At 40.6% G+C, this 14,703-nt stretch overlaps 2 protein-coding genes across 5 annotated transcripts in view; one reads left to right on the forward strand and one right to left on the reverse strand.

Annotated features, from left to right (window-relative positions):
• slc25a1b (slc25a1 solute carrier family 25 member 1b) overlaps window positions 1-2,873 on the reverse strand; it is an 11,093-nt gene extending 8,220 nt beyond the window's left edge. Inside the window, exon 1 of the mRNA XM_032539187.1 lies at window positions 2,518-2,873. Coding sequence (XP_032395078.1) covers window positions 2,518-2,632 — 115 coding nt within the window. The 5' untranslated portion in view covers window positions 2,633-2,873. The remainder of the gene's footprint in view (window positions 1-2,517) is intronic.
• Window positions 2,874-4,794: 1,921 nt separating this feature from the next.
• zgc:56235 (Voltage-dependent anion-selective channel protein 2-like) overlaps window positions 4,795-14,703 on the forward strand; it is an 11,412-nt gene continuing 1,503 nt past the window's right edge. The window contains exons 1-10 of one of the 4 annotated variants that reach the window (XM_032539194.1): window positions 4,888-5,047; window positions 5,485-5,486; window positions 7,163-7,233; window positions 8,790-8,839; window positions 9,178-9,180; window positions 10,920-11,072; window positions 11,172-11,224; window positions 12,400-12,621; window positions 13,841-13,991; window positions 14,080-14,137. In XM_032539194.1, coding sequence (XP_032395085.1) covers window positions 7,167-7,233; window positions 8,790-8,839; window positions 9,178-9,180; window positions 10,920-11,072; window positions 11,172-11,224; window positions 12,400-12,621; window positions 13,841-13,991; window positions 14,080-14,137 — 757 coding nt within the window. In that variant the 5' untranslated portion in view covers window positions 4,888-5,047; window positions 5,485-5,486; window positions 7,163-7,166. Of the gene's footprint in view, window positions 5,048-5,484; window positions 5,487-7,162; window positions 7,234-8,789; window positions 8,840-9,177; window positions 9,181-10,919; window positions 11,073-11,171; window positions 11,225-12,399; window positions 12,622-13,840; window positions 13,992-14,079; window positions 14,138-14,703 lie in introns of all 4 variants that reach the window. The other 3 variants (XM_032539195.1, XM_032539196.1, XM_032539197.1) reach the window with 3 other exon arrangements.

The raw sequence follows: 14,703 nt of genomic DNA on the forward strand, positions 1-14,703 counted from the left end.
GGAGCAGGACACAACACGGAAAAAACGCCCTGACGGTTACAGCAGTCTTTATGCTAAGCTAGGTTAACCCTGTCTCGACAGATCCAAGAGTGATGCCAATTTTCTCATCTAACTATGATTCTCTCCCAAAATGTCAACTATTCCTTTACAGTAGTTGTTTTTACAAGTTTTTGCAAATGATAATCATATGTATGAGAAAATAAAGGTAACATACAAGCTCCAATTAAGTTTAATCCAGAGTTTGCCCATGGTATAATAAAGATGCTGTCTGTTTTAATAGGGATTAGTGGGGTTTTAAAGCCTTGGCATGTGACGTAATTATTCTCTTGTGACTCGCTAATAGATGCTTAGTCATCCTTGAATTTGGGCTGGCCTTGCTAGACATGTTTACCTTACATAAGGACTATAATATACTATTCCTTACACTAGTTTTGATGCACATCAGACCATGACGGATTATCATGTTGACCTTTTATGCCCTTTTGCAAAAAGCTCCTGAACTGGGCCTGTAACAGGCATGTTGTAACCCAGGTGAATGTGTGCAGAGGCTGACAGAGCAAAGTGCATTGTCATCGTGGCAACATGGGAGACCCCGAGGCCTCTGAGCACATGGTAAAAGGGACACTAGGTCAATAGAAATCAGCAACCATAATGCTGATGGTAAAAAAAAAAATGAGAACAAACTAAAAACTTTTCTTCTGAACATTTAAGGCTCAACCATTACCAGCAGCACCATATTCATCAGTCAAGTCGTTCTTCCAGCCTGTGGTGTTGCAATGTTCCCAATAATGATTGCCCTGTAGTACACTGAAGTTTGACCATCTATCACTGATTGACTAATAAGACAGTCAGACAATCAAGAGTTCATGGCGGTCAGGTTCCTTTGAAAATGATTTGTAGTAGTAAAAAGATACTATGCATTCTGATAAAGTTCCCTTGGCCTTTGGAATTAAAATAGCCCCCATCATCATCATACACCCTTCACCATACATAGAGACTGGCATGGTTTTATTTTGGTTAGCCTAATAGCTGGTTTGATTTGCATTGAGAGATGATCTTATGGAAAGTTACCCATAACAATCTCTAGGTATGGTAAAGAGTATGTGATGTGTGTGTGTGTGTGTGTGTGTGTGTGTGTGTGTGTGTGTTGTGGGGGGGGGGCTATTTAATACAAAGACCAAGGGAACTTTATCAGGATGCATAGTATCCTGATCCATGTAATAACTGGCCAATAATAATAAACATCTGCTGCTTCTATGGGAATTTAACTAGGGGGGTGTATACTTATGCCCTGTATTTAACAAGGGGGGGATATAACTTATGCCCCTGTATTTTAACATAGGAGGGTGTATACTTATGCCCTGTATTTTAACATAGGGGGTTGTATACTTATGTCCTGTATTAACATAAGGTGGTGTATACTTATGCCCCTGTATTTTAACATAGGGGGGTGTATACTTATGCCCCTGTGTTTTAACATGGGGGGTGTATACTTATGCCCGTATTTTAACAAGGGGGGTGTTACTATGCCCCGTATTAACATAGGGGGGTGTATACTTATGCCCCTGTATTAACATAGGGGGTGATACTTATGCCCCTGTATTTTAACATAGGGGTGTATACTTATGTCCCTGTTTTAACATAAGGTGGTGTATACTTATGCCCCTGTGTTTTAAAATAGGGGGGTGTATACTATGCCCCTGTATTTTAACATAGGGGTTGATACTTATGTCCCTGTATTTTAACATAGGGGGGTGTATACTTATGCCCGTGTTTTAACATAGGGGGTGTATACTTTGCCCTGTATTTTAACATAGGGGGTTGTATACTATGTCCCTGTATTTTAACATAGGGGTTGATCTATTATGCCGTATTTTAACATAGGGGGGTGTGTACTTATGCCCCTGTATTTTAACATACGGGGGTGTATACTTATACCCCTGTATTTTAACATAGGGGGGTATACTTATGCCCCTGTATTTAACATAGGGGGGTGGATACTTATGCCCCTGTATTTTAACATAGGGGGGTGTTACTTTGCCCCCTGTATTTTAACATAGGGGGATGTATACTTATGCCCCTGTATTATATGGAAGAACATTTATTTATTTATAATACATTATTCATTCACAAAGTAAATTAGCGTCCTTAAAGGTTGGATTTTCCTATTTTTTGAAGGCATTAAGATCATTTTTTTATTTGTATTTTTAATCAACTATAGCATGGGTGTGTAAACCGTACCACACTTACCAACATCCAGTCCATAGGCTGCATAGGCTGAGATATGAAGGAATTAAGGTTGTCCAGGGGTGTGGTGAATTACTTTTGTTGTTTTTAAACCCACTTTCTCCTGCTTGCTATGCACAATGCATCTTTCCTACGCACTTAAGATAAGTGTATTTGTAGTAAACAGTGCTGTAGCCAGGGCCTCTGATCACATATGCACACACAGGTGCTAAAACATGTAAACAAAAAACTCATGTGCGCAGGAGCGCGTGTAAAAAAAAACTTTCTTACCTGCCAGGATAGCCTTCCCCGGGTGCGTGAGTTTGGCTTTCCCCGCCGCTGGAGCCGCAGCAGCCAGACACTGGGGTCTGAAAAACGGACTCACGAATCTAGGTTGTCCGGACATGACTGCGATACCACCGGCCTGAACTTTTTTTCTTCTTTTAATGTGTCAATACGGCCGTGCTCGGGTGCTTCAACCCCAGTCGGCAGCCCTCCAAGCCCGTGTGCAGTCTGGGTGCCTCGCGCAGCAGGAATCTCGACGCAAACACTGACCATTGGACTTTCGGTTGCAGGTCTAGAGTTGATAATGTCTGTGTACTTTTCACAGTGAAGTTCCCTCCGTGACGGCGTCGAGTCAGTCTTGCTTCAGGGCGGGGCGGGACTCGACACTTTCTCCCCCGACACGGAGAAAAACGCCATGTTTGTCACAAACATTTAAGGAGGACCGGAGAGATTCTCTGCTGCAGAAAGCGCTGAAACAACCTCCAGGTCGTCCGGATCTGCGTTTCCTAGGACAGCGAAGGCATGTCCCGCCCTGCTCTGCCCTACTCTGCCTATGATTGGCTGACCCTGTTATTCCTTTTAAATGAATTCTTTATTGTACAGAAGGCAAGGCAGCTTTATTTGTTTATATCGCATTCTGGAAAAGTTTAGAAAATGATATGTTGTCTAAAACAACACATAGAATCATACTGGAAGGGAAACACATCATTACATTGTTTGGTTATAAAGATAGAAATATACGTAATATTGTTAATCTCTTTATTTTTGGGGGGAAATTTCCCATTCATAAATCTAAGTTTTCCGACTCTAAACGCTGTTTTTAAATTTTTCCAAATTGAATTTGATACATATCTTGACTCTCTTAAGTTAATAATTAATTTGAAAAAGCTAGATTTATTTTTGATATATACCCCAATCTATTTAATTAAATACTTTTGTTTTCACATTTTATACACCTTTGCAAATCTGTCACATTCTTATTTTTTTTATTTATTTTTTATTTTTTTTACTTCACTATTGTCTACTTCAAGCTCTTATTTATCTTGTACTATTTTTATTACTATTGTTTATTGATTTATATAAGTTGTAATCCCTTTTCCAGAAGATTTTTTTTTTTTATCTGCGTTGTCTAAATGTTTTTGTAATGTTACCTGTTAATAAATAATAATAATAAAAAATCCAAAATCAAAAAAAGCTTAATTTGTTTAGCACATTTTAGCAACAGGGCAATTCAAAGTGCTTTACACCAAATCAGTTAAAGAAATAAAAACAGATAAAACACAAGAGTAAAAGTTACAGTGCACTATATGAAATTAAACATTAAAGACATGAACAACCATTTAAAGAAAGGCAAAGGCACAGAAGTTCATATACAAAGATACAAACATAAGCATAGAACATACATTACAAAACAGGAATAAAAGTAAAGAAAATAACATAAAATAAATAATAAGACAATTACACATAATAAAGCCAGAGTTTATGTCAAATCATTTAGGGACTGTTTGTTTTTTATTTAAGGAGCTATCAGTGGAGCTTTGGGATCTTTAGGAAAAAAGGAAGGTCACTCTCTTTGCAATACATATTTAATGACCCTCCCAAATTATTTGGGGGGGGGGCGGTGGGGGGAGGCATGCCCCTCCCAGAGTATTTATTGATGCTTTCTGTAGTGGTCTGCACTTGGCAAAGATGTACAACTGTTTTTCCACTGTTATGGGAGCCATTTCAGTAGATTTACTCACTAACTTTGTTATGGAAACACAATAACCATGGAAACTAAATGCACACTTCCTGCATTACTTCAAATACTACGGTACTCCTCCAGTAAACTAGTATTCACATGAAATAAAACAATAAGACATTGAGACCATTCAATTTTTATTTATTTATGTATATGTAGTGTATACAGAGTATTTATTTAGTATCTTAGAGTATACTCAGTGTTATAATTAATAGTTTTTATCCTTAATTAGGCATCTACAGGCTTGCTTCATATGACATAATGTCAATAAAATGATTTTGTAACTTGAATTTATGAAATTTGTCGTAGTTTCCCCTGCTATGGCCCAATGACCTGGAGCTGGAAAAACCCGTTTCCGCATCACTTATAAACGTTTTTGGTCTATATCTGTACCTGAATTCCCTTCAATTAACATGCACCATGTTGGCTGAGTCCTGCAGAGACGCGGGTTCGAATCCGACCTATGGCCCCATGCTGCGTGTCATCCCCCATCTCTCTCCCCCTTTCATGTCTATCCACTGTCACTCTAACAAAGGGAAAAGCCCCAACAATAATCTCAAAAGAAATAATTAAACGTTTCTCACTCGTGTTAGACTGCTCGGGTGTGGCTGTGCTCCGTGGGCTTGCCTTCGCTTTTCTCACATACACCGCGCATGCGCCATATGTCTCCTTCATTGTGCCCTGTCTCCCCTTATAGACGTTGCTAAGCTAAGCTAGCTGTCAATCCGCTCAGCAGCATCACGACCAGGGACGCTCCAGGCTCTGCAGGCTCTCCTAACAAACACATTTACACCGGTAGGAGACACGACATATGCGTATTAATCTTAAATACAGTATGTTTAGCGTTATTACACGTGCATTGCAATAAACAACGTTTTTTAGCTGCTTTGATAAGAGTGCGTTTCTCTCCAAGGTTAGCCCTGAATGTTGAGCGATTTAGCTAACGTTAGCTCTGTTATGTAATGATATTTAGCCTTGTAATGCACAGTTTAATCCTTGGTTTTTTCGTGTGATAGTGCAGAGATGGATGTTAGCCACGCATTTAGCAACTTTATTAGCTGGGGTTTTGGGCTATATCTACCTGCATGTGAATGTATGTGTGCGCGTGCTTGTGCGTTCGTGTGTTTGGGGCACAATGCACGTTAATTAACTAGCTATTACAGCTAGTTGATGTCAGTATCTATCAGTCATTCTTTCATTAACAAGTAAGCATGTTACTGCAGCTCACACAGCAGTTAGCTAGCTAGCTAGTTAGCTAGATTTCTGTCTGTCAACCCCCCCTTTCCTTTTAACTGGCCCATCTGCTGTCCTTTGTCCCAAATAAGATGCAGTACCAAGCAGTTGTTAATGCAGAAAATACAGCATTGTGCACATGGGATAGATTTCTAAACCGGATGTTCACACAGTTAACTCATCTCCAGCAGCAGCATCCCAAGGATGGGGGCCTTCTTAATTATTACAACCTTCAGAGAGCCTTTTGTTCTGATGCTTAAACAGAATAAGATCAAATAAACCTTTAAGTTAAGATGTAGGAGAGAAAACCAGATCAGTAATAAACCAGAATACGTATGTACCGCTAAAATAGGAATACAATAGAATTACATAAGAGACAAAAAATTACAAGTTAAAGTGACAGCAGTGTGATTAATGATGTCCAAATTGCAACATATTGATAAGATAATATAGTACAAAATGGTAAATAGTGTGAGCTGAAAGGTAGTGTCATTATATAACATAATACATAGGTTAGTACAACAGTATAACATACCAAATAATCTATAAGACTTGGTAGATTAGTCATGAAATGTAACTGTGTGTACATTTGTGCTCATAAACGAGGTTAGATTAATATCTCCGGGTACTTAACTCTTTATTTGCTTCTCGGTTCAGCCGGACGCAGAGTTCACATGTTATTAACATCCCAGCTGCCTCTAAAGGAACAGCCTGTTCCCTTCAGGGTCCCCCAGGGCATTGCAAGCCTGGTGCCCCCCAAGACCTACGATCGATCGATAGATAGATAGATAGATAGATAGATAGATAGATAGATAGATAGATAGATAGATAATTAATCCTAACCTGGGAAATTACTGTGTTACAGCAGGAAGGACATACACAAATACTCCTCACACACACATAGGAAATACAAGAAATATCCTGGAACATGAAACACGAGGTGGTCACATGTAATGTGATAAAGTAGATTAACAGCCTTTCTGTGTTTTGCATAATTATTTTATGTATGTCTTATTGGATCATGTGTGTATATATACAAAATGGCAATTTTTGTGTTTTTTTTCTCTAAGTAGAGTTTAGGCAACTTTATCACTTCAATACTGGACTCAACACTGACACTTTAATAACAATTTATGGTCTTTTGTTTGTTTATTTGACAAATGTTCTAAATGTTGTTATCATTATTATTGTTATTTTGTTGTCTTCATACTGTCTTTTTTTATCTTCTTTAATTCTTTTTTCTTGCTAAAACTGCTGCTGGAATTTTCAATTTCCTTACGGGAGTCATCCCAAAAGGATCAATAAAGAGAAGTCTAAGTCTAAGTCTAGAGTCAGATTATTAATTTATCAGAATGGAGCATTGACTCAATCTAGAGAGAAATCGCGAAGCATCTAAGAATCAATTATCTTTTCCCATCCCTAATACTGTACCTAATATATATATATATATATATATATATATATATAGTTAATGTATAATGTATGTAACACATCTCCACCTTAAGCAGAAAAACAGTGCAGATTTGGTTTGGGTCTTCTAATCACACACACACACATACATTCACTACGATCCTGTTGACGCGGGGAGGGTTACTCTCTTGCAATGACCTGTAATCCATGTGGCTTAAACATGAGAGTGGGCGACTCCGTTCACAATAATGACTTTCTCTCCTCCAGCACGATGGCTGTCCCTCCTTCATACGCAGACCTGGGCAAGGCTGCCAAGGACATCTTCAGCAAAGGCTACGGTGAGTACGCTCTTAGCCCAAAATACTCTAAAACTTAGTTTCTCCACAAAGAATCATGCAAAAGCCCCAGATTAAATCTTGTGTTTTCCAAAATGTCTATTATTCCTATACATATTGCTTAAATCTTGTATTGGATTTATTTTGGGTGCTTGTATTTAAGGGGTTAAAGGGCCCTCTCTCTAAGAAAATGTTGTTTTTCAATAATTTTTTTTTTTTCAAATCTATGTCCAAAACACTGGATAAGATATTCAAATAAATTACACTCTTTAAAGACAAATCTTGCTAAGAAGTCCACTGGGGACCAACTACATTCATTGATCCTCTGAGAAAAGTCATTTAATTAAAGGACAATTCCAGCACAAAACAAACCTATGGGTTAACACATTTGTAACGCTAGTAGTCGGGGCACTGGTAAAGTAAAGAGAAATCGCTATTTCTATACCATTAATAAGGGTGGAGGTGGTGGTGCAGTGGACATGAGACATGGCTTTGATACATCAAGCAATGTGTCCCTGAGCAAGACACTTAGTTGCTCCTGACATATATAGAAATTGTAAGTCACTTTGTATAAAAGCGTCAGCTAAATGACATGTAATGTCATGTAATGTAATGGCTCAAAATAGCAGCACGCTTCCACGGTGGCATAATGAGAGTCCCTACATGTAAACGAACTCTGGGACAGCCGATTTAACTCGCTGGTCCTCATCAATATAGTTTACTGTCTCACGTAGCTCTCCACAAGCAGAAAATAGGAGCTTAAAACGCAACTTGCGATGTTATCTTTAACCCTCCTGTTGTCCTCGGGTCAAATTTGACCCCTTTAAAAAATGTCTATATCTGAAATATGGGTTTCTTTTTAACCAAATTACCACAAAAAAATGGATTGGATTTCTTACGACGCTCTTTGTAAATACAACTGATCACTTTCATTCCTGACTAATCTCATCTGTACGTTCCTCTGATCTTAACTATTAGTCAAAATAATTCAGAATTTCTGCTTTTTTAACTCAAATATTAGGTATAATTCTATATTAAAAAGGGGTTATTGACCATGAATTCCCAAAAAGTAGTGTAAAACTTATGGTAGTAAGGTGATGTTAGGGAAAACAAAAAAAAGGGACGAAAATGTCAATTTTTTGTCTGTTTTTGACCGGGGGGGGGGACATCACAAGGGTTAAGTTTGATGCTCATATTGATTTTACATTAATTTGGCTAAATTTGTGCCCAAACCGGTTTAGGTGCCGCCCCTAGGCTTTATAATGGTTGGGAAAACACTGGTTTGACTCCCTTTTTCATGGTTGTGGCTAGAAGGGATACAGCTACAGCCGGAAGTTACGCAAAATCTAACATAATAATATACTTTAAGAGTTTTAATCCAAACCACAATCTTTTTGTCCAAACTCAAGTCGTTTTGGTGGTCAAACTTAACCGTTGTCGCCATATTTTCTCAGCTAAACGCCGTAAATGTACCCCTTCTAGCCACAACCCTATTCCACTCAATTACTGCAAAAAAAACCCACTAAAACAACCCAACTCTGTCTTTTGAAATCCACCAGGCTTTGGAGTCGTGAAGCTGGACCTAAAGACTAAATCACAAAGCGGAGTGGTGAGGACCCTTTTCTCTTTTTACCTGTCGTCATTTAATAGATGCTTTCTGCCTAGCGCGTCTCCCTGCCTTCCCCTCGGCCAACATGCTGCACTATCTAACCAATACCTCCAAAATAAGACTGCACATGCTCCTGCACCCTGGAGCGTGAAGGTGTCCAGGTTTCCTGGAGCTGCTGCAGACCTGCTTGGTTGAACCTGTGCTCTGTTCTAAAGAAAACATAACAAACCTGTGTGTTTGTTGTTCTGTGGCGTGTCTGCCTCCCTGTCTCTCTCCTAACCGCTGCTCTGTCTCCACGCTGCTGCCTTCTGTCCCGGACTGCTCGCGCTCTAATGTAGATGGTAAGATTTGTGCCGGCGCTGACCGCTGTTTATTTATCCACCGACCACCCCCATCATGTTCATTTCTCTTCTTTTTTTTTTTTTTTTGTCGTCATAATCACTCATACAGCATGAATATCAATGTGTTTTTATAATTTATATAATTATTATTTGATCTCTACGTTCTGTACCAACAACTTTTTCTGGGGGAAACTTGGATACTTGATAAACAAGTGTTAGCGATTACACGGGACATTTTAACCAGAAATTGCTTGTTGTTGAGAAAAGCGCGGAGCAGTTTGAGGGGGTGGGGGGGGTATCGGAGGGAATATACAACTCTGTGAATTCTCCCCGCTCCACTCTGCTCACATGCCCTGTGCCCGACCACCGTGTAACACCGTGTAACAAAGGCCTCAGCTGTACCTTGTGTTTAATGCTAACTGGCTAATGCAACATGCTAACACACTAAGGGCCTGACGCAAGTGTCTTTGCTATTTTAAGACCGTCCTGCGCCCACGTCGTAGAAATAGCAAATGCTCCTGCGCCCATCTGAGTGCCCATGGGTGTACTGGTCTTACAGGGAGGTGTGTTCAGGTGCAATCTGGGCGTGTTGCTATCTTGAGGCAGCGGGAAGTGATCACGCCATTGACCAACATAACCCTGGTCTAAAGTCAATAACACAGCATTTCATTGTTATTTTTAAAAGTGTTAGTAAAATGTGCCTTGGCTCGTGCACAGCATGCGCACACTGTGCTTGTTAGTTGAAAGATTAAAAATAAAAATATTACAATGTGAAGTAGTATGATATGATCTGCTTGCGGGCTCTGCCTTCACACAGCAGATCAGTTTCTTCTCCTGAAAATCTCATTCCTTCTCAGCAAATCCTCCATCATAACAGCAATGCACCTGGCTTTTAAAGGGAATGGGAGATAACCTCTGATTGGTTGATTGCATGTCACGCCTAAAACACACCTCTGATTAATAAAGACACTGAGTACAACCCTTTAGGACCATGCACCCGGCACACAGACCCCATCTTCCGTCCTTAAACTAGCAAAAGGGGATTTGTACAGGGGAAAGAAAATAGTCGGCCAACACAAACACGGACTGAAAGGAATAAAACGTCTGCGCTAAATGAGAGGGGGGGGCGATCATTTAATGTCGGCTACTGGCGTACAACCACATCTCGCAATCTGAAGTTATTTCATGCGTGAGATATCATATACCTGAGGGGGACGTTTTTTAATCATTTACAATCCCGTAATTGTCTCCATCTGTTAAAGCCCGACCGAAGCTGACTCACGTTAGCGCCCGTTGTCTTTCAGTTTCCCTTTTATCTTTTAGTTGTTCTTCATTTAATTTCCTTCTGTGCTGTGATGCTCCTGTCCCAGTATCAGCCAGAACTACAGCAGATAACTTCTAAAATAACATTGAAAAACAATTAGACCTATGTAAAGAAATCTCCTGCTACCCTTTACCTGGCTGGATACGCTAACTCAGGCTCACCCGGTGTTACAGAGAAATCTGTGACCCGTCTAAATGGGTGACCTGTAGCGTTGTCTACCTGCTGCAAATCAAATACTGCTGCAAAAATAGCGTTCTGTTTCACTGTTAGTCTTGTTTGCTGTTGCATGTCATTTATGATCATCAGATGGAACATTACACAGTGTCAGAAACGTGTAAAAGTCGCATAAAGTCACTTTTAGTAGAATATTTTTGTACTCTTTCCAACACTAACGAGTGATGTCCCCTCCTCTCAGGAGTTCAACACATCTGGCTCCAGCAACACGGACACAGGGAAGGCCGCCGGCAGCCTGGAGACCAAGTACAAGATGAAGGAGCTGGGCCTGAGCTTCAACCAGAAGTGGAACACGGATAACACGCTGGCTACCGAGGTCACCGTGGAGGACCAGGTACGCTCCGGTAACATTAAGTCTTCACACTTGGTCCTGCAACCTGATCAAATAGCATTGATTGAGTCTCACACTGGTTTGTGGTTACTCTACCTACAGCTGACTCAAGGACTGAAGGTCGCCTTGGATACGTCTTTTGTACCAAACACAGGGTGAGACGACATTTATTTGTACGAGTCGGTGATATCACGCCGTTTTGGATTATATGGAACATTATGTAATAAGTATAAGCTGTGTGTAAAAAAAAAAACCCTCATGTTTCTGTTCTTTTGGTCAATAACGAGCTGCTGTTTTCACACGTTTTCACATTTGAGAATTAGATTCATTTTTTTTACCTAATTTGAAAATGTTCACATATATGGTTTTATATTTTATAACTTATTTTATAGCACATTTCCAAAGGGACTTCACCAACAGACGCCGCTCTAATGCCTCTGGGCGCAGTTGGATAGATCTAAAACCAATCAGAGATGAAGGAGGTGACGTGTGTAGAGCCCGACCGAGGAGTTTTAAGGCTGATGCCGATACGAATATTTGGTCAGTTAAAAATCCGATATATGTATTAAAAAAAAAGAAGAAGAACAAAATCCATAAACGCGTTACAAAATATAAACAGATTTCCCTTACATTAGTTATTTGTAGTTATTTGAGTTCTCACTAAAATAATATAATAATTTGTTTTATTGTCACAACAGAACATCAAAATATATTAAAGGTCTGATAAATAAAAATACAAACTTAAGATATGAAACCTAAAGTCCTTTGAACAAAAACGACACTTTAGACTGTAGACTGGTGGACAAACTATGCAACACCAACGCTCATAGCATGGTTGACCGTCCGTTTTTATTTTTTAAATATTCATTTATATATATATATATATATATATTTATTGTTAAAGGAAATAAGGCAAATAGTGCAATATGTTCAGCACATGGTGCTCTAATGAGACATTTGGGCAGACTGAGATACTTTCACTGTTGGTTTTGTTTCTTTCTCTGACTTTTGGTGACGATAAGGAACATTTGAATTGGGCTCTAACTAACGATTATTTTTTAAAACAATTCATTTCTCGAGGACGTCCTCAAATGTCTCGTTTTGTCCACAACTCAAAGATATTCAGTTTACTGTCACAGAGGAGAGAAACAACTAGAACATATTCCCATTTAACAAGCTGCAATCAGAAATTGACTTTTCTTTTTTCATAAAACACAACTCAAACCAAATATTGTAGTTGATGACTAATTTATTCCTCTTCACAGCTCTACACATGAGCAGTGAATATTAGAGGTGGACTAACATTAAACTCTAGGAATCTACTTTTCAGTAAGAAGAGCGGGAAGCTGAAGACGGCCTACAAGCGCGACTTTGTGAACCTGGGCTGTGACGTGGACTTCGAGGGTCCCATCATCCACGCCGCTGCCGTGCTGGGCTACGAGGGCTGGCTGGCCGGCTACCAGATGGCCTTCGACACGGCCAAGTCCAAACTGGCCCAGAACAACTTTGCCCTGGGTTACAGGGCCGGGGACTTCCAGCTGCACACCAATGTGTGAGTGCTCCTGGGACTTTAAACGCATCAAACTCAGTCTACTCGTCACAGTCTGCTGTGGCTCTGCAGGGAGCACGCATGCATGACAAACACTGGTTTCTAGTCTGTAAGGGTCTGCAGGATTTAGTCCTACATCAGTGGAGTGATATCAGGGGGTTCCCTGCCATTCTAAGGCTTGAGCCCTATTCACACAGGATAAGTATTCATACCTGCAAACTAGTCTAGACTAATCTCATTTCTCCATCTTACCCCTTACCCCTTCCCCTCGTTGTTGCGCGTACAAGCGGGACCTAGTTGTGTCCAAATACCTATTTTGACCGAGGGCTAGGGGTAAGACCGAGGGCTATGGGGTAAGACCGAGGGCTAGGGGTAAGACCGAGGGCTAGGGGTAAGACCGAGGGCTATGGGGTAAGACCGAGGGCTAGGGGTAAGACCGAGGGCTATGGGGTAAGACCGAGGGCTAGGGGTAAGACCGAGGGCTGTGTACCCCTTGAAACCAAGTGAGGACGCGAGCTCACTTGTAAACGAGGGCTATTGTACAGCAAGCAACAATGGCTGCCGTATTGACCAGATGTAAGTATTTTCGGCTTAAATAATTGATTTAAAAGTTAGAACAGCCTTGTTTTGTGGTCCATGCAGTCCTGTACATATATACTTGAAACCATGTTCTTAATTGCATTTTTTTTTTTTTTTTAATCGCTAGCGCGTCACATTTTCAGCCTTTCTGAGTTTGCAGGTATGAGTGTTACCCAGCACGGTTGCCTGTGATCTCATCCCATGACAATGTGCCCGTCTGTACTTTGTGGGGGGGGGGGGGGGGGGGGAATTGACCCTCATGTTGTCCTGGGGTCAAATTTGACCTGTTTGCAAAGTTGTTTTTGTATCAGAAATATGGGATGTTGAAATAGAAATGTTGGAAAAAGCGGCAAAAACAACGCTAAACACCGGACGAAAACGTCAACAATGTTAGAAAAAGTGACTAAAACGTTGATAAGGGACAACAAAAGAGGGTTTTTTTCCAAGGTCAACGGGAAGACCAAACATAGGGTTAATCAGCTCTTATCATTTCAATGAGAAACGGCTTTGCTTTAGTGACCAACTCCCTCTCTGCTCTTCAATGACGTCACCAATGTGCAAATAAAGCGTATGATGTCATCTGCCCTGGGAGCACCCTGACGAATCAGTGTGCATGAACGCCTCTCGATCTTCTCTGTCTCAGCAACGACGGGACCGAGTTCGGCGGCTCCATCTACCAGAAGGTGAACGAGGAGCTGGAGACGGCGGTCACTCTGGCCTGGACCGCCGGCAGCAACAACACTCGCTTCGGCATCGCCGCCAAATACAAGCTGGACAAAGACACCGCTCTGTCTGTAAGTGCTGGTTGTAAAGGCACGTGCTCAAAAGAAAACAATGTTGTGGTTTTGTTTCATCATGTCCCTGTCATGTTTCACCCCGCAGGCCAAAGTGAACAACGCCAGTCTGATCGGAGTCGGCTACACCCAGAGCCTTCGGCCAGGTAGGCTCCCCCTCACCGGAAATAATCTCAATGCAGCAAAGGGGCTTATCTCACAACCTGGAGTCCTCCTCAGTGGGGCACAGTTTAGGAGTATTTCCATTTCCAAGAAATTGGCTTTTCAGCATGAAGACTCTCAATACTTCCTCCTCTACTGCAGATATCATACATGACACTAAGTAGTTTGTATCTGCAATCAAACACCAGCTACATATCTCAACACATTTTCTTCCTTTAACCCTCGTGTTGTCTTCACCTTCGGGACCCTCTCGTACTCCTCGGGTCAGTTTGACCCGAGGGACTTATTTGAGGTTTTAAAAACAATTCTGAAATAAAATTTTACTTCAAAATCCATTAATAAATATTGTCTTTATCTCAATTTCAAACAGCTGAGATAACATGTATGTTTAGAGAATGCATCAGTCTCTACTAGCACACAATTATAAATGGAAGTGGGGTTTGTTTTTTTGTCATAAGGTTATAATTCATGTCAAAAATCCACTATGGAAACAACATGGTGGTCATATCCAGAGTAATGTTTTGAATTGAGTCAGGAATACATGTTTATC

This window comes from Etheostoma spectabile, chromosome 16, assembly GCF_008692095.1.
Source record: "Etheostoma spectabile isolate EspeVRDwgs_2016 chromosome 16, UIUC_Espe_1.0, whole genome shotgun sequence".
Taxonomy (NCBI): domain Eukaryota; kingdom Metazoa; phylum Chordata; class Actinopteri; order Perciformes; family Percidae; genus Etheostoma; species Etheostoma spectabile.